The 23,078-nt window shown below is 47.8% G+C and overlaps 2 protein-coding genes and 1 long non-coding RNA gene across 7 annotated transcripts in view; 2 read left to right on the top strand and 1 right to left on the bottom strand.

Annotated features, from left to right (window-relative positions):
• Window positions 1–10,954, top strand: part of Xaf1 (XIAP associated factor 1) — a 12,414-nt gene extending 1,460 nt beyond the window's left edge. Inside the window, exons 2-6 of the mRNA NM_001398875.1 lie at window positions 210–345; window positions 2,436–2,631; window positions 4,301–4,386; window positions 6,501–6,818; window positions 9,783–10,954. Of these exons, the coding sequence (NP_001385804.1) occupies window positions 210–345; window positions 2,436–2,631; window positions 4,301–4,386; window positions 6,501–6,818; window positions 9,783–9,863 (817 nt within the window). The 3' untranslated portion in view covers window positions 9,864–10,954. The remainder of the gene's footprint in view (window positions 1–209; window positions 346–2,435; window positions 2,632–4,300; window positions 4,387–6,500; window positions 6,819–9,782) is intronic.
• The window catches only part of LOC102548703 (probable serine/threonine-protein kinase drkD-like), a 24,433-nt gene extending 13,099 nt beyond the window's left edge, over window positions 1–11,334 (bottom strand). For both annotated transcript variants that reach the window (XR_005490350.2, XR_010055414.1), the window contains exon 1: window positions 11,202–11,334. This is a non-coding gene — a long non-coding RNA (probable serine/threonine-protein kinase drkD-like). The remainder of the gene's footprint in view (window positions 1–11,201) is intronic.
• Fbxo39 (F-box protein 39) lies at window positions 10,865–16,074 on the top strand. Of its 4 annotated transcripts, none has more exons than XM_039085999.2 (4): window positions 10,865–10,997; window positions 13,454–14,558; window positions 15,007–15,183; window positions 15,755–16,074. In XM_039085999.2, the coding sequence occupies exons 2-4, from the start codon at window positions 13,533–13,535 to the stop codon at window positions 15,881–15,883; spliced, it is 1,332 nt and encodes a 443-aa protein (XP_038941927.1). In that variant the 5' UTR covers window positions 10,865–10,997; window positions 13,454–13,532; the 3' UTR covers window positions 15,884–16,074. The 4 variants fall into 4 exon arrangements, with proteins under 4 accessions (XP_038941927.1, XP_006246791.1, XP_006246789.1 ...); XM_006246729.5 differs by lacking the exon at window positions 10,865–10,997 and adding an exon at window positions 11,627–11,740; XM_006246727.5 differs by lacking the exon at window positions 10,865–10,997 and adding an exon at window positions 11,761–11,900.
• The last annotated feature ends 7,004 nt before the right edge of the window (window positions 16,075–23,078 follow it).

Raw genomic sequence — 23,078 nt, forward strand, 5'->3', positions numbered from 1 at the left:
GGGTGGTGCTTTGCAGACTGTCCTTGCGCTTAGGATAGTGAGTGTTCCTGATTCACCAGCACTGGCAAGGCAGGAGCGCATCATCAGCATCACTTCTTCCTGCGCCCCAGACCTGGAAAAAGCCTACCCTAGGTATGCAGCAAGGCCTCATGCTCTAGACTAAGATGCTGCGCCTTTCTTTCTCCCCTTTCCCCCACTTCATCCTGAAGCAAAAGAAGTGTGGCCTCTAGCCACTTCACTCTCCATGAGGCCCACTGCCTGCGTTTCCTGGTCCTTTGCCCGGAATGTGAGGAGCCCATCCCAGAGTCAAAGATGAAGGAGCATGTGGAAGCTGTGCACCAGCAGGTGAGCAGGTGGGCAGGTAGGCAGGTGGGCAGGTGGGCAGATGAGCAGGTGGGCAGGTGAGCAGGTGGGCAGGTGAGCAGGTGGGCAGGTGGGCAGGTGGGCAGGTCGGCAGGTAGGCAGGTGGGCAGGTGGGCAGGTGAGCAGGTGGGCAGGTGGGCAGGTGAGCAGGCGGGCAGGTGGGCAGATGAGAAGGTGGGCAGGTGGGCAGGTGGGCAGGTGGCACAAAGGCCAAGGGAGTGTGTCAGCAACTGGAGTCCAGCCTTCCTAGCCCCTCCATGTTTGTTTGGCCTCCATTTTAGAAGCGAAAAGGGTTTTTGTTCTTGTTATATGCCACCCTAAGGATGTCCTCAGTTCCTCCCTTTCTACTTGCTACTGCGGGACTATGGGTCCAGCAGAACAAGGAATCCATTTCAACAAAGGTTAACTGTTCTTCAGAGACTTGTAAGGAGGAAGCAGGAGGGCCCAGCTCAGTCTTCTTGCCTAGCTTTTTGAGTCAGTCGCTCATGGCTTTATCTTTCTGAGAATCAAGTTCGGGCAACCATTTAGATTCAGGCTGATCCAGCAAACAGTTCTTGAGCCCTAGGCTAGGCGCTAGAGGAAAACTCGAGCAGCCACTCTGGGTCTCTGCCCTCTAGGATCTCATGGACCCAAGTGTGGAGCACAGCAAGGCAGCTGATGTAAGGAGGGGCCAGGGGCTGGGCTTGAACCCACGTCCCTCTGTACTTGTGTTTGTGTCCTACTTAAGGTTACTGCTTTGATGTAACCTCCGGGAAAGCAACTTGGGGAGGAAAAGGTTTATTTGGCTTACACTCCTATATCACTGTTCATCCTCAAAGGATGTCAAAACAGGAACTCAAAGAGAGCAGGAACCTAGAGGCAGAAGCCGATGCAGAGGCCATGGAGGGATGCTACTTATTGGCTTGCTCCCCCCATGACTTGCTCAGCCTGCTTTTCTTCACAGAACCCAGGACAACCAGCCCAGGGATGGGATGGGCCCTCCCCCATCAATCACTATGTAAGGAATTATCTTTCTCTCTCTCTCTCTTTTTTTTTTTTTTTTTTTTTTTTTTTTTTGAGCTGGGGACCGAACCCAGGGCCTTGCGCTTGCTAGGCAAGCGCTCTACCACTGAGCTAAATCCCCAACCCCAGGAATTATCTTACAGCCAGATCTTAGAGGTGTTTTCTCAGTTGAGGTTTCCTCCTTTCAGATAACTCTGGCTTCAGTCAAGTTGACATAAAACTAGCCAGCACGGATGGAGTAGGCTGGACTATGTCAGCAGCATGTGCAAGCCCTCCCTTGTTGAAGTAGGAGTGAATTCTCCTCTATGGGCAAACAGGATAACAGGGGAGAAAAAGAAGAGGCAGTCATAAATATTCCCACCACCACCACTTCCTCCCCACCTGAGTGGCCAGGAGAATGATGAGAATCATCCCACTCCAAGGATGCAGATTATGCATACATACATACATACATTATTTGCATGCATACATACACACATACTTGCATACATACGTACACACTTGCATGCATACATACATACACACTTGCATGCATGCATATATACATACATGCTTGACAGGAGAATTCCACCATCCATGAGTTAGTAGTTAGTTTTTGTTAACTGGACACCGGCTGTGGTCACCTGGGAAGAGGGAATCTCAGGTGAACAATTCCATCAGATTGCCCTGAGGGTGTGTCTACAGGCAATTTCCTGATTAATGGCTGATGTAAGAAATCCCAGCCCACTGAGCCAGGTGGTCCTGGGTTGTAAAGAAAGCAAGCCAAACAAGCCAGTAGGCAACATTCCCATAGTCTCTGCTTCAATTCCTGCTTCTGGGTTCCTTCCTTGGGTTCCTGTCCTGGCTTCCCTCAATGATAGATGTGGTGTTGAAGTATAAAATGAAGTAAATCCTTTTCTCCCCAAGTTGCTTTTGGTCATGATGTTTATCACAGCAACAGAAGCAAAGTGGAACAGTGAGTCTAAGGAGTTCATAACCCCAAGGGCTCTCTCCGCCTCTGACCCTTGCCAGTACTTTGATTGGCTTCAGTTCCCTAGGAGGTTGGGCCTATGTTCTCCATCTTCCCACAGACCAAGGAAAGCCAACAGGACCCTGCCGAGTGCAAGTTCTGTGAGCTGGCTGTGCAACTCAGCAAGCTGGACGTCCATGAGTACCACTGTGGCAGCCGGACAGAGCATTGTCCACACTGCAACCAGCGCGTTATACTCCGGGTACTGGCACAGCACAAAGACCTGTGTCTGAGTGCAAAGGGCAAGCCTAAGGAAGGTGAGCAACAGGGAGAAGCTGGAGAGGGAGGGAGCAGCTCCCAGGGCCAGACAGTCTCCTGGGCAGGATGCAAGAAGTAAAACCCTTGACAGGATAGAAGAGTGTCCAATCTGTGTTTCCACCAAACTGGAGTAGCCTTCTTGTGTGTCTGTAGTAGCCTTTCATGACTTAATCAGGCAAAAGAAGAGGCCGGGGTGGGGGTGTAGAACACACTGAAGAGGGAGAGAAAGCCACGGGGAATCCCAAACACGCAGGGTTTTCTTTGCATTCCATAAGACACAACACTAGCCTGGTAAGACACACCTGAATCACCCTGTAGATGAAAATGTACAGAGAGATCAGGAAACAAACAAGACTGGACACTCCAGCTTCCAGCACTGAGCTAGATCCTAGGCTATTGAATGTTTTTATCATTCTGTGATTAATAATAAAAACAGATAAGCAGAAATAGCTAGAGGAAGGAAGGGTTTACTGTGGCTCATGGTTTGAGGACATAATAGCCTTGATGTGTTGGGGAAGACATGACCACAGGAGCATGAGGCACTCCTCACTGTCCCCCTGAACCCACAGCCAGGAAGCAGAGAGGACAAGCGTGGGGCTGGGCTAAGAAACCTGCACCTAGCACCCGACTTCTTCCAATGAGGCTCTACCTCATAAGGGTGCCACAACTTTCCGAAATATCATTAGTAACTAAAGTCCAGGTGTTCAAACACATGAGCTCACAAGGAGGGCAGGGTGTCATTCAAACCACAGCAATTAGCAATGGCCAGATGGGAGGCTGCTACTACAAGACTAGGTTTGAATATCAGCTTTCTAGTATCACTCATTCTCCTCCTTCTCATTCTCTCTCTCCCTCTCTCCCTCTGTCTCCCTCTCCTTCATTCCCTCCCTTACCCCTCCCCTTCCTCCTCCTTCTCCCCTCCCACCCCCCATCTCTATCTCCAGTCCCAGTATCAGGAATTTGAACCTAGAGCCTCACACATGCTCTACCACTGAACTCTGTGTAGTCTGTTGACCCAATTCCATGACCTCTTTATAGGAGAGTTTGCCAAGAGCACAGATGTCAATGTGACACATCTTTCGTTGATTTCATTCCTTGTTTTGATAGTGTGATAACATTGCAGAGAAACTCTGAAACCCCTTAGTTAGTCCCACCAGGTCAACGCTCTACCCAAGGTCAAAATTGACTGGTGGAAAGGCAGAAGTAGGAGATTCAGGGACTCTTCCTTCGTTGCGTAATGCCTGGGCTCCCACACAACCAACAGTCTGCAACACAAGTTCATTGACAGCTTCAATACAACACAACTTTAACACCACGATATCACAGCCAACACCTGGCTGAATCACAGAGCTGGGAACCAGTAGAGTAGCTCAATTAGGCAGGCTGGGCAGCTATATGCAGCCTCTTTCAATTGATTAAACAAGTTGTTGCCCGGGAAGATGTCTCTTCATCTGGGTCATCTTCTGCCCTGCGTATCACTGTAATATAAATGGCCGTCCAGTAAGCCTTTCCTGTGTGGCTAAGGCAGCTGTCAGTATAGCAAACCCACAACCAGGCTAGCCTAGGGATGGTTAATGCTCATGAGTACAGGCCATGGGAGAAACCAGGGGAAAGATGGGCTAGCCATTGTCAACAGCAGTCATTTGTGGTGTGTCTTTGTTTACTCAGGGAAGAGAGCTGTATCACCTGGAAGAAAAACCCGTTGTGATATTTGCAAACAAATGATTCCAGAACATAAGTATGCCTCCCACATGGTGAGTAGCAATTACCCACTTTCTACCTGTGCCAGGAGCCAGTTCATTTTCCAAAGAACAAGGTGTGACAGCAGGTTCTGGATACATTTTCCAAAGCACGGTTATCAAAGGTTCTGATGTTTATTATCTTATTTTGTTTTGCTTTGCTTCCTTCCAAGGTTTCCTTTGGGCAGATTTCCATAGTTGGTTTTCATTTCTGCCTAGCCCATCAAGGAGTAGCTCTGACAACTCTCCATGACCCTGGTCACCTCTGACCATCACCAACCTTCAGGCCTGGACATAGCAATATGGTCCTCATCAGGGCCTGCCCTCTCTGCCCGTATTTGGGCTGTGACCTCCCACATGAGACTAAAAGGGCTTTCCCCATCTTTCTATAATGCTGCTCACAGCCTACTGAGTATCAAGGGGAACTCTAAAGATGGCAGATGATGTAGCTGGTTGGTTTTACTTGAGTGATGCATCCATAGTCTTAAATGCCTTTTAGTACACTGGCGAGCCAAGCTGCTCTCTTGTCTTATGAGCCTTCTCCTCCTGAGAAACATCCCACAGCTTCTCTCCCAGAAACTTCTTGATGCCTCCCATCCACTACCCACCCTGCCCTGCCCCAGGACAGAGGGCTGTTTACCTTGCTAAACAATTTAGCTGTTAGAAAACAAAAGCATAGACTATCTCAGCACTGGGGAGGCAGAGGCAGGCAGATCCCTGAATTTGAGGCCAGGCAGGGTTACATAGTAAGACACTGTCAAAAAAGAAAAAAAAAAAAAAGAAAAGAAAAGAAAAGGAAAAAAAAAACCCACTATGGAACAGCAGAACTAAGGGACCGCAGAGGTGACCTAGCTTTTTGACATTAAGGCACTTGAAACATGCTATTCCTGGCAGTGTGGTGTAGGGGAGGGGGCTTTTCCTGGCTTCTCTCTCTTTTTTTTTTTTTTTCTTTTTTCGGAGCTGGGGACCAAACCCAGGGCCTTGCGCTTTCTGGGCAAGCGCTCTACCGCTGAGCTAAATCCCCAACCCTCTTTCCCTCTCTCTCTCTTTTTTTTTTTTTTTTTTTTTTACAACTAGGATTTTCCTCTTGACCAAGCCCCTAGTACAGGATTAGCACGCACGTCTTCCAGTGCATTTGCAATGTGGTAAGAGAAGACCACAGGCTGAGAACATAACATTCTCACTGCTCTGCGGCCTCAAACCCAAGTTCAGGCTCTTGGCATTAGGAGCCTAGGGAGGCCTTGCTGCTGCCTCGAGCAGCAGAATGCAGAGGAGCAAGCTAGCAGCTGGCTAGGCTGCTTGAAGCCTCTTTTATAATCCCATAAAGTGTGCAAGGAAAGGAGAGGTCACGACCAACACAGCCCCTATTAGCACATGTAATATTTGGATTTTATTTTTAGGGGACAAAGAGAGAAAAGGTTTCTCTATATAGCCCTGGTTATCCTGGAACTTGCTATGTAAACCATGCTGGTCATGAATTCCCAAATATCCACCTGCCTCTGCCTCCCAAGCACTGGGATTAAAGGCTTGTACAGTCATGCTTTATTTATTTTCAAATTTATTTTTATTTTTGTGTGTGCCTACTTGTCTGTATATGCAACCCATGCGTGCAGTGTCTGTGGAGGTTAGAAGAAAGTATCATATTCCCTAGAACTGGACTTACAGGCTGTTGTGAGCTGCCTGGCACGAGTGCTAAAAACCGACCAGACCTGGCAGCAAGTCCTCTAAAGCCTGAGCCATCTCTCCTGTCCCCAAAACCTGGATTTTTAGAGGGATATTATCCAAATGTTCATCCGTAGAACCCGAGTCGTGTCTCTTCTAGCAAGGTTAGCTGTAAAACCGAATGTCTGCCTTATATTATCCAGGATTTTTAAAAATTAATTTACTCCATGTTCACTGAGAAGTCTTGTAAGGATAGGTTCTTTCTACTGTTTTGAGTTCCGGGGTTCAAATTCAGGTCTTCAGGCTTAACAGCAAGCACTTTTACACACAGAACCATCTTGTAGCCTTTATCCATCACTACTAAGTGTTTATAGAGGGAAGCCTTTCAGGTTAGCTCAGCTGTATCATCCAACTATTACGGCTGAAGTAATTGCCCGTTTGACTTCATGCATTGTCCACGTTTGCAGAAACAGTGTTCGGCCCCGAGAACGGTGACGTATCTTCGCGATGGAAGGACAGTAGTCCTTCCCTCAACCCTTCCACTTATGAACACTGGAAATCAAACATCCACAGTGAGCAAAGATGTCCGTCCAAAGACAAAAAATAGAAACAGTTCAACAAAGCGAGAGACAAAGGACCAAAGTGGCGCTGTGGATCTGCCCTTGAAGTCCAGGCTCCAGCAAAGGACTGCTCTTCCTAAAGGAGAGGAGACAGCCTATGACATTCTCCGGAAGTGTCGTCAGTGCCGAATCTTACTTCCCTTGCCCATTCTAAATGAGCACCAGGTACCTGGTTCTTCCCGCCCTCCTAACTGCCTCCCCTCCTGGCTGGGAACCTGCTGCACTCCAACCTTGGGGTAGGGGACTTCCCAGTGCTGTGGCTGGCCAGCTTCTTCCCTGCTTCCTCCTGCTTCTCTGTGTCCTTGCATTCTCTCACCGGGTGACCTTTGAAGGCAGAACTGGCTCTCTTTTCTCTGTGTCTGCATCTATATCGGGCCCTACACCTGGCAATACTACAAGGCTACAGAGTGAATGGTGGAAGCCTAGGGCTGTCAGTGCACTCCTCCAGGTGGAGAAAATGCAGAAGGCCCTGGCTGCAGGTGTGAAGGTGGTTGGTGGCTTGTGTCTATCGTACACAGAGCTGGCCTTCTCATCCTGAGTTTTCCATCCAAGGCAATCTTCTTTTGCTGTGGGGTTTTCTTTGTTTCATTAGTTGCTTAGGTTTTCTTTGTTTGGGTTTGATTTTTTCTGTTTGGTTTGGTTTTGGGGTTTTTGTTTTTATTTTTTCCAAAACAGGGTTGCTCTGTGTATCCCTGGCTGTCCTGGAACTCTGCTTTATATACTGGGCTGGCATTGAACTTAGAGAGCTCCACCTGCCTCTGCCTCCCCAGTACTAGGATTAAAGACATTCACTACCACTGCTCTGCCAAATGTTTGCTCCAAATTATTGGGGTTTTTAAAAAAGACATTTGGAGAGGAAAGGGTTTATTTCACCTTACTGCTTGGGGAAGTCAGGACAGGAACCTGGTGGCAGGGACAGGATGCAGAGGTCATCAGGAGGAATGCTGCTTACTGGCGTGCTCCCTCCTCATGGCTTGCTCTGCCTGCTGTCTGCTGGTGCCCATGACCACCAGCCCACCAGTGGTACTGCCCACAACTCCTCACAGCAGTTATCAATCCAAAACAATGCCACAGGGATTTGCTACAGGTCGATGTGACATTTGTCTCATCTGAGGTCCCTCTTCCCAGATGACCATAGCTTGTGTTGAGTTAACCAAAAAAAAAAAAAAAAAAAAAACAAAAAAAAAAACTAATCTGCACACTCAGGTGTAGTGGTGAATGCCTGTAATTCGAGCACTCAGGAAAGGTGAAGGAGGTGGGGCTAAAGGGATGACTAAGCGGTTAAAGAGCTTGCTGTGCAAACCTGAGGATATGAGTTCAAATCTGCAGATACCATGCAGACGCCAGGCACAATGACTCATTCTGGAAACCTCAGTGTGCTAGGGGAACGGAGACAGGTGGGCTCCCAGGGACTCACTGACCAGCCAGTCTAAACAAAATGGTGAGTTTAAGATCAGCAAGAGACCCTATCCCAAACAAGGCAGAGACACATCAGGAAAAAAGATACCACGATGGCAATCTCTGGCCTTTACGTGTGGGAGCATGGACCTTCACACACATATTTGCCACCACACAAATTTTTAAAAAGGAAGTCTGAGACAGGAGAACTCTGAATTTGAGGACAGTCTAGGCTACATAGTGAGTTCAAGGGCAGCTAACTTAGGGAGACCCTGTGTCAAAAATTGAATGAACAAAGAAATGGGGAAAGAGTGATGTACACGAGCTAATTCTAGTCCCCTTCTACTCCAGTTCTCCGTCATGTCACTGTGAAAGCCATTTCAGCAGCCCGTGGGTGTCCTTTTAAAGCTTTGTCTTCTCGACATGAACCCTGTCAGCAAACGCAGGGCTGAACTGTCCGTGTTACCTGAGCACATTCGTCACTCTGCTGGTGGCCTTTTTAAAAAAGAGGTGCAGTCCTTCAAACCAGGGTTTGAACCTATATCTTTTTTTCTAATTTATGTATGCATTTATGTCTTATAAACATGAACTAATTTCATCCTCGGTGGGGGTGCTTCCACACTTCTCTCCGTCCTTGTTAGACTTAGCAAGTAGAAATTCAACATGCCGGATCAAATTTGAATTTCAAAGAAATGGAGACCATTTTTTTTTTTAAATCTAAGTGTGTCTGCAGAAGTCCACCATTATGGTCTATTTTCAGTATGAAAATGCGCTTCAGTGTGAAAGTATATTTAGAGCTCATTACTGAACCCCAGGTAGGCAGGAGGCACTCTGCCTTTGTCTTCTCTGGCTTGCAGCTGGCATGCATCTGCCTGGGTGCCTCTTAGTTTATATCAGGGTTGAAACATCGCACACCTGAGCCCCTGCACTAGGATAGAGGAGGCTCTCAAACCACCACCCCCACAACAACAACAACACCACCACCTGGGGAACCTATGGGAAAAGGCAGGCAGAAGTTTTTCACACCTGAGAACTATAAAAACCACTTGTACCAAATGGGAGCGCTGACCATTTGTGCCTTTTCTTCAGCGACTGTACAAGGTTGTCAACCACCTCAACTGCTTGCTTGTTTCACTACTCAGAATCTCTTATTATGAAGGGAGGGTCGTTGACTCTCTCACAGTGATTCTTTGGGTCGCTGGGGTTGAAAGTCAATGGGTCATCTGTATTTCACCCGTGAGCCCTGATATACCCATATACAAACACGAACATTTGGGCGTGTGGATATGCACATTCCTCCCTCCCTCGGTTCTGTGAACTTGGCACTAACCAAGTAAACTACATGGCTGTCTTATTGCAGTGGCCACACAGAAGACGTACATGTGTTTCTCCCCGTTCACCCGTGATGCCCACCTCCCTTAGGCACTACCCCAAGTCTCCAGTCACCCTCCCTGCTCTGTGTCTTCTATGCAGTCCCATCTCAGTCTCAATCACAGGGCACCACCACCCCATGTTTCAGAACAAGGAACAGCAACACCCAGAGGTGGTGGTTCAGAAACCAGCAGCACTGGAGGGATGTGGCCATGTGGTAAAGCACTGGTGTAGCATTCCAAACAGCCCTGGCTTTGACAGCCCCTGTTGGTGGGGAAGACCAGGGTCAGAAAGCCAGGAAATAGCTTACTAACTTGCCTCCCACTTGAAGCTTTTTAACATCTATTTTCATTTCTTTAGGAGAAGTGCCTGAGGTTAGCTCAACAAAAGAAACTCGTGAGGAGGGCCAGCTGGATTCTGAAGAGCACCAGTTCACAGTAGCTCCCCAGTTCACACTGGCTTCCCAGCTTCCTTTCCTAGGGGTCACAACTTGGTTTTGTTTACCAGTCTCTGTAACCGAATTTTTCCCCTTTAATTTCTAACTGTTTCATACGTGGTTACAATGTATTCTAATCATACTTACCCCCATTGCCTTCTGCCACTCCCCCAACCCACTCCTATGAACCCTATCTTCCCAACAGTTCCCTGCTTTCATATCTCGAGTCCATGTTTGTTGGTGCTTGTGTGTGCGTGCACACATGCTAGCACACACATGCTTATCCAGGTCTTGTGCCGGTAACCACAGCTGATGTGTGCCCCTGTTTGCAACAGCCATGGCCAGGCTAAATCCAGAAGAGGGCATCTGACAGCACTCCACCCTGCCCCTAATCCTTTGGTTCTGGGTCCCATCTTCCTCAAAGTCCCCATGGAGGGATGTCTCATCTTGGGCTCAGGGCAGGGTACTCAACTGTCACTTTTGGCACTATCAGACCAGATGGGTTAGGAATATGAAGCCTGGAGGGACAGATATAGCAGGAGAAAGGAAAGAAGGAGGGAGGGAGGGAGGGAGGGAGGGAAAATGGAAAGGAAAGGAAAGAAAAGAGAAGGGAGAGGGAAGGGAGAGGAAAGGGAGGGGGAAGGGAGAGGGAAGGGAGAGGGAAGGGAAGGGTAAAACAGGGAGAATTAAAGTTCCCAGAAAAAGGCTGATTGCTAGAAGGGCAATGGTTGTGGGGAGGTTAGCATGGGGCAGGTCCGTCTTGAGCTATCTTAGCCTCTTAAAAGGCTGCTAATTGTCCACATCTGTGTGTGACCTAACATCCTGTGACTCCTAGGTAAAGTTTTGGAACATATGAGCAGATCCTAACTGCTAAGAAGGTCATCACATACATATATGTCTGGGGCCTATAGCAAAGTCTCCCTGCTTTGCTGTAACTGCCTACCTGTCGTATCACCAGAATTTGTAAAATGACCTTTGTTCTGTTGTTATAAAAACTTCACAGAAATTGCTACCAAGGTCAGAACACGGATATCTGAAGCTGTATTTTTGGACCATGGTCTCTGATTTGGCTCGAAAATAAACTCTCTTCATCTGCTTTGAGCTGTGTTTTTCACGTCGGTGACAGGGAGGGTGACAAGGTAAAGCGGAATAGCTGGGGAGGGGGCGTGCAGGTGAGGTTTAGCAGTAAAGTAGGGAATAAGTGGCTGGGGCAGCTTATCTGGGGACAGACACAATACTCAACTTCTAGCCCTGGGCTTCAGCACAAAGGTTACCCACCAGGGTAGGGATGGGCCAAGGGTCAGGTGTGCACCACCTTCTGAAAGCTGGGGAAGGAGACTGACCTTAGAATTTGTTAGCTTCAAGTCATGTCACCCATCCTCGGGGTGCGGTGTTGCCTCATCTGAGGAAAGGAGTGTGGAAGCCCATGGCTAGCGTGGGGGTGGGAGGAGTCCTCACGTGGGCTTTGGAACGGAGGCTCAAAGCTCCCCGAGATCAAAACTGGAGGAAACCGACTTGAACACAGTGTTGGGTTCAGACCTCTCTGCTATTATGCACAGAGGAATGGGTGAGGACCGCCAGGCACAACTCCCTCCAGCCTCCTGCCTCCACCTGCGTGCTTTCCTGGTGGGTCTGTGCAGCGCCCTCTTCCTTCACCTTCAGTGGCAAAGATCTGGCAACTCCTGGTCTGGGACTCAGCGACCAGCGGGCACTAGCTGAGCTAGTGGGTGGCTGCGCGTCACAATAGCTGCGGCGGCCTTGGCCTAGGCAAGCGCAGGGGACCTCCCCTGTTGCTCTCAGAGTCGGCGTGGGAGCAGCAGCGCGGGCGGAGGGGCAGGCGCGCTCGGCGTCCCTGCAGCCCGGAGCCGGGCGCAGCGAGCCGGTAACGGGTGGCCTGAGGCACCCACGCACCCGGAGGGCAGTGGTGGCCCCGCGCAGCCGCTAGGCCCGCGTGGGAGGGGCGCGCCGCCCTGGTGACAGGACAGCCTTAAGTTTCCCTCGCTGGTTGGCAGCTGTGTCATATTATGGTGGACCAAGCCCAGGTTTGGGATTACTAGCATGGGTTCGGATCCCACACCCTATACACTTAGAACACCAGAACACCGTCTCACTAGCAAACTCCATGAAGTTCCCAACAACCCTCTAGATTCTCTTTTTGCAAAATGGGCGTGTTCTCATCTTTATAAGGAAAATGCAGAAGTACCTTGGCCCCAGCTTACTAATGACAACTTGCTCTTACACAGCATTTTCTATCTCCAAGGTGTATTCCCTGGATCGGCTCATTTAAATTTCCCAAAATTAGGAGAAAGGAATTACTATTCTATTGTCAGACTAGACACTGAGGCACAATTAAGATCAAGTGGCAATTGACAGGCCATTAAGTTCCAGGGCTTCCTGTCAATAAAAGTGCTATTCTCATTTATTTGGAGGATCCTTGTAAAAAACACAAAAGCAATTTTTAAAATAAACCCTCATACTCAGGGGAGGAAGGCTATGGAGGTGTAAGGACATGAGTTCGAATCCTGGGACCTATACAAAGTTGTAGCTGTAATCCTGGCTATCCTACAAGAGAGGAATTGTAAACAGAAGAGAGCTTAGAAGCTCTCGCATTATCTAATGACAAACAAGCTCCTGTCTCAAACAAGGTAGAACTACACCACACACACACACACACACACGCACTGTTCTGAGAAGCACCAGAGCACAGTTTATGCAGTGATAGGGATTAAACCCTAAGCTTGGGGTTCGTTGGACAAGCAGTCTATTACCAAGCTATACCCCAGCTCTTGATTTGGCTTTTTAAATTGTTTTTCATTTTTCCATATTAACTTCTTACATCTCGATCCATGCTATCCCTTGTAGAGGCTCATAATCTTGGACAATTCGTTTACATATAATCAAAGGGTGTTTTTTTTTGGTGGGGGGAGGGTGGGCTTGGTTTGTCAAACAGAATTTACAGGTTCAAGATGTGCTAGCACTTAATAGGCCATCGGTGTGAGCACATCACATGATTTCACACTTCTGGGCTTTGCACATGCTGTCCCCTCTGCCCGTAATATAATCAGCTTCTCCTCTGTCACTAGGCCAGTCTGGTCTGCCCTGCAGATCCTGCTCCTCCTTCAAAACTTAACTCAGACATCACCTCCTCTGAGAAGCCCTAGACATTTTCTCCTGACATGGAAATCAGTCATTTATTTGTGCATCGTGAACATGCCTGGACCTCCTCGCTTTTCTCACTAAGCTAACACTCCTTGGGTATTTTGTTGGAGACAGGATCTTGCCACACAGTCCAGGATGACGGGGACTCACTATATAGCCTAAGCTGGTTTTGAGCTTGCATTCATCCTGTCTGTGCCTTAAATTACCTAAATATGCTACCACAGGCTGCTTCTACTGTGCTGAAATTGGGTACTGGTCTGTGACCCTAGATGAACTATGCCATCTTCATGGTGTGGGGTGTGGCCTGGGTTCACCAAGGAACAGCTCACATCTGGCCAAGTGCCTGATACAGCACAGTAAAAGCAGGGGAAGTTTGTTCAGTTGAGTTTGATTTCTACCTGGCAGGTGACGAGTCTTCCTTTTCAACCCCTCACAGAGAACACGTGATTGCGTTCTTTCCCCATTTTGGGAAGCCCTGCTCACCATACCACTACGCTGTACATCTGGGTCCTTTGATGGATGAAGACAGTGAAGTGACGCAGCCCCAAGATCAGAGCTGCTGGGCCACTCTGCCGGATGTGTGCCTACGACGTGTTTTCTGGTGGCTGGGAGACAGGGACAGGTCCAGAGCTGCCCTGGTCTGCAGAAAATGGAACCAGATCATGTACTCAGCTGACCTCTGGCGATACAGGACCATCACGTTCAGCGGAAGGCCGTCCAGGGTACACGCATCTGAATTTGAGTCAGCACTCTGGTACGTTAAGAAATTTGGCCGATACCTGGAACACTTGGAAATCAAGTTCCTGAACCCTTACAATGCGGTCTTGACCAAGAAGTTCCAGGTCACCATGCGAGGCCTCCTGTCGTGCCTGGGCAAGAGTAACAACCGCCTGCGGTCACTGTCCATCCAGCATTTAGAACTGGATCGTCTGGTCTGGAGAAACAGCATTAGGGGTTCGCTCATCAAGAGCCTGAGTTTTTTCTTAAAGAAAATGGGCAAACACCTGGACCATCTCAGCCTAAAAGGAGCCCGGCTGACAGTGGAGCAAGGCTGCCACATCCTCAACTCCCTGAGCTACATGCGGAATGAGAACGTGGCCTCAGAGCTCAACATTGAAGACTTCTTCAGCCATCATCTGGCTGTCTATGGCAGCTCCCAGTTCAACAAGGCCATGGCCACATTCCACAACTTGACATTCCTAACACTCAACTACAACTGTATCTCTGATGAGTTGCTCGAGACCTTGAGCGAGAACAACGCCGGTACCCTCCGGACCATGAACATCAAGTGCCATGTTCATGACCCTCACGGTCAGGTAGTCTGGGGTATGTCCTGGGCCAAGCTGGCCAGGCAGGCCAGCAACCTGAAGGTGAACTTCTTCTTTGAGAGGGTGATGAAATATGAACGCCTGGCCCGGATCTTGCTTCAGGAGATTCCAGTCAGGAGCATCAGCCTGAGAAGCTGCTATTTCAGTGACCCAGACTGGTCCATGAGACCCACTCTGACAGACCTCCTGCCCACCTTCCGGAACACTCTGCAGGTGAGTGGCAAGTCTGGCCTGCAGGAGCTTGTGAGGAGCTCTTGCTCACAGGAAAGCCTACTGCCTGTTCTGGGCTAGGCTTTACGTACTCCCTTAATTCTTTGTCAAAGTTCTAGATGTTACTAAGTATATTCTCAAGCCTCCCACACACACTCAAGACTACAGCAGATGAGAAAACCATGGCACACTGACTGGCTGTCAACCAAGAAAAGCTCCCTTATCCTTAGTGTAGAGCTGTGACACTTGAGCCAGGAGACGCCTTGCTGGGGCAGACAGCTCCTTACCTTCCCATTGGCTCACAGCAGTACGCAGGCGCAGGCGGCCCTGTGGTTCCTGTAGTCAGTACTAAGCACGGAATGGGCTGTCCCCAGCGCCTTGGTCACCCCTGGGCTGTCCCAGCACCTCGGTGCCCCACCCCACCCCCTCTCACCCCTCTGTGCTTTTCTAGAAGTTAACCTTCGAGTTCAACAATAACCATGAGTCTCTAGATGAGCAGCTGCACCTCCTCATCCTGGCCTGTCGGAAGCTGTTTTACTTCAAAATCTGGGCTTTCCTGGACGTTAAGTTTGTGGAGCGGATCCTGAAGAGCCAGGAGGAGGGGCAGTGCTCCCTGCGCACACTGAAGGTGAGGACCCTCGGCTGCTTGCATGGGTTGAAGCGGGGACTTGGCACTTTTGCCCTGATGCCCATTGGAAACTGGGACAGAGGCAGATATGAGACAGGCACTGCCCCTGAATCTGTCCATGGGAGATGATCCGTCCCACACACAGGATCTGGAAGTCTCTTTTGCTCTGTCTTCTCTGGGTTCTACATCCATGAATCTAGCTAACCATACATCTTTACTGAGGATGTAGAGGGTTTTTGGGGGGTTTTGTTTTGTTTTTTGTTATTCCCTAAACATAATGTCTGAATTATAGTTGGCATTATAAGCAACCCAGAGATAATCTGCAGGCACTGTTCTATTTTACATAAGGGACTCAAACATCCATGCATGCATCCTGGTATCCAAAGGGGGCCCTGGCATCAATCCCTTGTGGATACCAAGGGAAATATGCTTGGGGTTTTTCTGATTTTGCCACTAATTTTGTGTGTATAGATGCATTTGGATAGTTGTCAGATCCTAAGTTATGTAGTCACAGTGTGTGTGTGTGTGTGTGTGTGTGTGTGTGTGTGTGTGTGTTTCTTTATTGTCACAGGTGAGAATTTATACAAACCGCTATGAAACAAATGAAGAGGACAGGACCCTACGGGAAATTTACAGGAAATACAGAAAGCTGATCGATTCAGAACTTAACTATTTTGTCATCGCCTACCCCATGATGTAAAGCGTGCTCTCCGGAGGAAGACATCTAGATGCACTTTGAACCTGAATTACATTTGGGGCTCCCATGCCCGAATCCCTTTTCCTTCTCTCTCCTTTAGCCAGTTCCACACCATCACGACCAGAATTGCGAAGGCTGGACTGTTGGTGATGGCCAGGCCCCAAGCATCTTTAAAGTGCTATCTTTACCAACAATCTCTGTTGGCTCTCTTTGTCATTTCAGGTGTAGGTTTTTTTTGGTGGTGGTGGTTTGGGTTGGGTTTGGGTTTTGTTTTGTTTTGTTTGTTTGTTTGTTTAATTTGGGCACTCCCACTCAGCTACAGCGCAAACTCAAAGTAAGTTTGCCAAGGGCAAAGTCTGCTTACCTGGACAGGTGTGACCAGTCAATGAGCAAACCTTCTACCAACCAACTTTACCCATTTAGAAATGCTTTGTACTGAGGTGGTGGTAGCACACACCTTTAATCCCAGCACATTGGAGGCAGAGGCAGGGGCAGGGGCAGGGGCAGGGGCAGGGGCAGGGGCAGGGGCAGGGGCAGGGGCAGGGGCAGGGGCAGGGGCAGGGGCAGGGGCAGGTAGATCTCTGAGTTCAAGGTCAGCCTGGTCTACGGAGCAAGTTCCAGGAAAGCCAGGGCTATACGGAGAAACCCTGTCTTGGAAAACAAAATAAAGACACAAAAAAGTTTTGTATCCTGGCTGACCTTCATGTCAGAGCCTCCTGATCTTGAGGTTGCCTGGGTCTGATCACACACAATCAGAACTCACCACTATTTCTTTGAATGAGCAGGGCCATTCCCATTCTCAGAAGGAGCCACTCAGGGATAGAACTGCCCATAGAGGGAACTCAGGTGCTGGGTTATCAGCCCCATGAAAGACTCCTACCCCAGCCTGGTCAGCACCTCCTTTAAGTTTTCTGTTCAGGTGTCACTCGTTCATTCTGCTGTGACACTCAGCCCTCAGATTTGAGGACAGATTAGAGGTGGCCATTTAATACTCATGTTTATAAAGAATCTGTAAGGTAGTATGACCTAATGCTATGTGGAGGGGCAGGGAACCCTCAAAACTCTATATTTAGAATTATATCTATTATATAAAACACATCTAAAGACCAACTTAAGGCAAGTAGGAGATGTAACAAAAGTTGACTGGGGGTAGAATTTTGTGGGTATTCTTTCTTTTTTATGTTTCCTTTATTTTTTCTACTTCTCTACTGTGACCAAGTCACTTTTTAGTAACTGAGAACACAATCTAGTATGTATGTCTCTGATCATGAGTGACCACTGGGTCCGAGGCTGGATTACCATGGGTGTTTCTCCTGGTCCTTTGATATTTTTTAAAGCTTCTTCATTTTTTAAGATTGACCGTAAAGTGTTAACTACCGTTAGGGCATTATCAAACAAAGCATTTGATAATTCTCCTTCCTCTCCCTTCCCTATTCACTGTCCCCTTGTAAGTCCCTCCAGCCTCCTTTCTTTAAGATCATGTATCCTTTGGTCCCAACCCCTTATCCCAGTGGTGTATGATCCTCCCTTAGCAGTCTTAAGTCTCTCTTCGTCTCCTTCCTAGTACCTTGTCTGCCCACTTTTACCCTCATTTGCATACACTCATGTATACATTGCAAGCATAGGAGAGCATGTGGCTCCAATCCTGAGTTTGAATCACCTTGGTTAATGTTAGACTTTCCAGATTCATTTCCTGCAAATTTCATAGCTTTAGTGTTCATTATAGCTATTTTTATGTCAACCTGACAAAAGCTAGAGTCATCAGAGAGGAAGGAGCCTCAGTTGAGGAAATGCCTCCACAAGATCTGGCTGTAAGGCATGTTCTTAATTAGTGACTGATGGGGGAGACCCCAGCCCATTGTGTGTGGGTTCATCCTGGGCTGGTGGTCCTGGGTTCTACAAGAAAGCAAGTAAGCAGCACCCTCCATGGCCTCCGCATCAGTTTCTGCCTCCAGGTTCCTGCCCTGATTGAGTTCCTGCCCTGACTTCCTTCCATGATGAATTGTATGGAACTGCGAGCTGAATAAACCCTTTCCTCCATGAGTTGTTTTTAGACATGGTGTTTTCTCACAGCTATAGTAACCCTAACTAAGACAGCCACGTTTTCATTATCCGTTCGTCTGTTGGTGGGCAGAGAGACGGACTCCACTGCTCAGATGTCATGAGTAAGACCATCAATAAGCACTGAACATGCAACACTTCTGTGGAAGAATATGGAGTCTTTTGGACGAATGCCCAGAAGTGGTATAGCTGGGTCACCTTTCTGTTTTCGATTTTTTGAGAAACCTCTGCACTAATTTCCATTACAGCTGTCTTAGTTTGTATCCCTACCCCCATAGTTAATAAAGGTTCCACTTACCATATTCTTGCCAGCCTCATCAGATTTTTTGATGATAGCCACTCTGACTAGGATGAGGAGGTATCCCTCAGTAGTTTTAATTTGCATCTCCCTGATTGTTAGAGGTGCTGAACACTTTTTTAAAAAAAATTCTTGGCCATTTGCATTATTCTTTTGGAAACTCTTCATTTTGATTGGCCCGTTTGTCCATTCCTTTAAGACTTCTGTGCACGACGTTGCATTCTGCTTTCCTTTGCAGCAGCTATGGGTGGCTACGGTATGCAATTTCCTTATGGGGCAGTGCATTTGAGTCCCTGCTCCCCACTCCCCCATCTTCCTTCTGGTAAGACATACATATGCCTGTCAGACCTTTGCTGAAGTTCACAGCTAACTTTTTCCAAAGCACGACCTCTAGGACTATCCCTAGATGCTGACTGGTAGACACAGTTAATGTTTACCTGCCATTCAGAAAAATACCATCCTGGTGAAGGCAGAGGGGGTCCCACCTGTGGGGGCCCCTGGGTCTGTTGGAAAGGACACCTTATGGCATCATAATGTAATGACATTGGAATGGGTTGGGGAGCAAGCCAGTCCTGTGTGGCTCTGGGGTCAGAGAGGACCCTCAGCTAGAATCCTGACCACCTGGCAGATGGGCTGAATATTTGTCGTATGAGCCAGTTACTTTCCTCTCAAATACCAAACAAGCCAGTGGTCCACAACCTTCCTAATGCTGTGACCCTTTAATACAGTTCCTCATGTTAAGACGACCCCCAGCCATAAAATTATTCCATTGCTACTTCATAGCTATAATTTTACTAGTGTTATGAATCGTGTAAATATCTGATATGCAGGTGGTCTTAGGTGACCCCTGTGAAAGGGTCATTCAACCCTCAGAGGGGTCGCCTCCCACAGGTTGAGAAACACTGGTCTAAGCATAAATAATTTCAGAGTTACACAAAGTATGCAGGCGTGAGCATATTCCTATGAACATGGCTGGACAGTAGATGCTGTAACTCCAGCCTTGTTTCTGGGTTGTCCTGGTACCACATCTCATACCATGGCACCCCCCCCAAGACCTCCAGAGTCAGTAAGAGTGAAAATACATGTAATTTGGTGTGATTGTTAAAAATAATTCTCAGCTCATGGACCCCTTGGAAAAAATGGTCTCACCAGATCCCTCAACCACAAGGAGAGCTACTGCAAAAAAGGTTCCTGTTCCCCTGAAAATCGAAATAGAATCAAGATCAGGAGAACTCATGGGAAAATGCAGAGTCAGAGACATTCTCAAATGCATATGTTTGAAGTATCTTTTCTAACGACAATATTCGACTGCTAGTAGGCCGCATGCCCTGTGGTTCCCCCACTAACACACAAGTACCTAAAGTCATGCTACATAGAGTTAAGCTGAGATGCAAGCCACTCTCAGGCAAGCCAATGAAACAGAAGCAGGTTTTCTTTTGGGAAGACAATCAGGGCTGAGTTCCAGGCCCCTGAGGTCTGTACTCTCAATGTAGGCCACTGATTTATGTGATCCTGAGGAAGTTGCTTACCCCATTTAAGTCTTAAGTTTTTGGTATTTGTAACATGAGAGGAGCTGGGAGATACCATATTCCTAAGGTTCTTAGGATGCAAATCTTGGGACTCAGATCTGTGGTGCTGATCAGGGACATGAGTGGTCACATTGCCCCAATGCACATAGCCCTGGAAGCCAAATGACATCAGTATGAGATCTGGCCTGCCAACCATGTGTACCAACGTCTCAGATCAAACAAATATAACATGTGAGCCTGGCTTGGATTTTCAATGTACTCCCCTTTTCAATCAATGAGGAAATAGACTAATATAAAGAAAGGTGCCCTGCCCAGAGTCACCGGCTTGTTTGTGACTCAAGATCATAGTTTCCGTATTTAAAGCCCAGATCGATGTCTTCCAGGTAAACAATAAGATAGGAAGGATCCATCCCTGTCCCTTCCCCAACACTGCTCACTCATGATAGACAGACAACAGAATTCAGTTCCACCCATACCACAGCTCCAGAAAGGAGAGAATGACTTACCTAGGTCACTTAGAAAATGCTGAAAGGGTCAAACCTAGTCCACCCCCAGAGCTCTCCCACAACAATGCTCTCCCACAACAATGCTCTCCCACAACGATGCTCTCCCACAACAATGCTCTCCTGAGCAATACTCCCTCATTGCAATGCTCTCCCACACCAATGCTCTCCCACAACAATGCTCTTTAATAGCAATGTTCTCCCACACCCTGAAGATTTAAAAACCATTGTTCTGTCATTTAACTAATGAAGAGATCAATGGAAACTTCTGTGGTTTAACCTTGAAAGGCTGTGTAAGATATAAAACACTGTTGAGCAGTTGTTGGAATGGAGGTGGCTCAGCAGAAAGCATTGATTTTTTTCCCAGAGGACCTGGGTTCTATTCCCAGCACCTAAATTGCAGCTCTGCCCTATGGTTCTTACATGGTAACTCCAGTTCCAGGGGATCTGGTGCCATCTTCTGGCCTCCTGAAGTGCCAGGTACACATATGGTGCACAGACATGCATTCAAGCAAAACCTCCGCCTGCAGTTTTTTAAAAATGTTACGGTAAAACTGCAGCACAAGCGGTTCCAGTGCCTACCACTCTGCACTTCTTTCTCAGGCTCTCTCTGACCCACACAGTTGCTCTCTCACTAGTTCCGGCTCTATCAGGCCACAGGAACTAGTGCTAATTTTTCTCAGCGGCTCTCTGGAAGTCCAGCATGGGCTGGCCTATCACGGCTCCCTCCACAGACTCTGCTCACACTCCCAGCAAGCCAGTGAAGTCATGACTCAATAAACTGTACTTTATCAATCAGATTTATATGTTAAATTCTCAGTCTACGATACATTCTCACAATGAACTCACGACCAGTTGATAAGGATATAAACCGCCCACCCAGATAAGATAAATTTGCCTACAGAAATCCATCCCAGCTACCTTGGCAATTCAAGGCCACCCGGATCTGGGTTATCCTTCTCCATCGCCATCTTGATTCCCCTCTCCTTCCCCTTCTCTCCCACCTTACAAAAACTTTGTCCCCGCTTTATTTTTTTTAGTGTCCAACAATGGCCTTGACCTAACTTGTGCCAGCCCTCACCTGCATATAGACACCAAGCTACACAACATCGTTACTGCAAGGGCTGAAGACTGGGGGAGGGGAATTAGGGAAATTTATTGCATGAGCATCTGTGGTCTAAACCAGTAGAGAGAGTTTCACATGCCACAATGTACATTAAAGGCTTAACATTAAAACCCCATCCAGTGGTGCCTAGAGAACAGTGCTTCTCCCTATAGCCTGCCTCCCTAGCCTAATCTCTCTCTCCAGGTTATCCTGTCCCTCATATCTCTAGCTAATAGGGTCACAACGCAAACAGTCCATGCTTTTCTTCTCCAAAGTTTGCCATTAGAATGCTCTTAGCTTAGGCTGAGCGGTAAAGCGCTGGCTAGTTTGCACGCGATCCTGGGTTCCACCCCCAGCCTAGGAAACAACCAAATCGCTCACCCAGAAAAGCAGTGAACTGTTACCCCAGCACTCAAGAGGTTGGGACAGGAGGGCTTCACGAGTTCAAGGCCACACTGAGTTATACAGTGAGTTTCCAAAGACAAACACAACAAAAAGTTCTTAGTGCCAAGTCCAGTGGGCTTTTTCTCCAGCTGCATTTTATCCCTGGTGCTGGCAGCTGCAGGAACTTGCCCTAGAATCCAGTCCTTCCCCTGTGGCATCTGTAATTGCTCGACAGTCTCCGAGACCTTGGGTTTAAGCAGTGAAACTCCGGTCAAGCATTCTGAGTAAGAGCGAAGTTACAACTGTATCTTTATGTTTGCTGCTCTGTTACATTTTTTTCTTCTTTAGCTGACTCGTGACCAGCCACGTTTATGGAGTACAGAGTGATGACCCGGTCCAAGTGCTCCGTAGGTGACAGCCACATCAGGACACAGAGTACTGCCATGTCCTTATTTCACATTCTTCAGACAAATATCTGATCAGTTGCTGCCGACCACCAGCTCCTCACCATCTCACTTTAGCATAGAAGATCATGCAAGCCTTATCTACCTCATCTAACCATATTTCAGTTCCCACTCTCCAACCTCTATTTGCCTCCACCTCTCCCAGGCTCTCGCAATATCTATTATGCTCCTTTTTTCTTTAAGACCAACTTTTCCAGCTTTCATATTTAAATGAGAGTGTGCAATATTTATTTTTCTCTGACTGGCTTCTTTCATGCGGTGGTTTGAATGTGCTGGCCCATGAGAGGTGGCACTATTAGGAGGTGTGGCCTTGTTGGAGTAGGTGTGGCCTTGGTGAAGGAAGTACATCACTGTGGGGGTGGGTTTTAAGGTGTTATGATTAAGCTCCGCCCAGGACAGAGGAGTGGGTCTCCTTTTTGCCTTCTGAACAAGATGTAGAACTCTCAGCTCCTCCAGTGCCATGCCTGCCTGGGTACTGCCATGCTTCCCACCGTGATGATAACAATAGACTGAACCTCAGAAACCTGCAAGCCAGCCCCAATTAGGTGTTGTCCTTTATAAGAGTTGCCTTGGTCATGGTGTCTGTTCACAGCAATGGAAGCCCTAAGTAGGACATTCCACTTAACACAATATCCTCCATTTCCAACTATTTTTGCCAACAATTATGATGCCTTTAGAATGATGAACGTCACTGTTTCAGGGGGAAAGGTCACCAACTATAACAAAAAGAAGCAAGACTACATATATCATATGCAAATATACAGATATATGGAACACATCCATATGACATGACATATGCCCATCAAATTGCCTTCTGGATAATTATGTTTAGGCCCGTAGATGAGCGCCGCTGC

Source organism: Rattus norvegicus, chromosome 10 (genome assembly GCF_036323735.1).
Source record: "Rattus norvegicus strain BN/NHsdMcwi chromosome 10, GRCr8, whole genome shotgun sequence".
In the NCBI taxonomy this organism is placed as follows: Eukaryota; Metazoa; Chordata; class Mammalia; order Rodentia; family Muridae; genus Rattus; species Rattus norvegicus.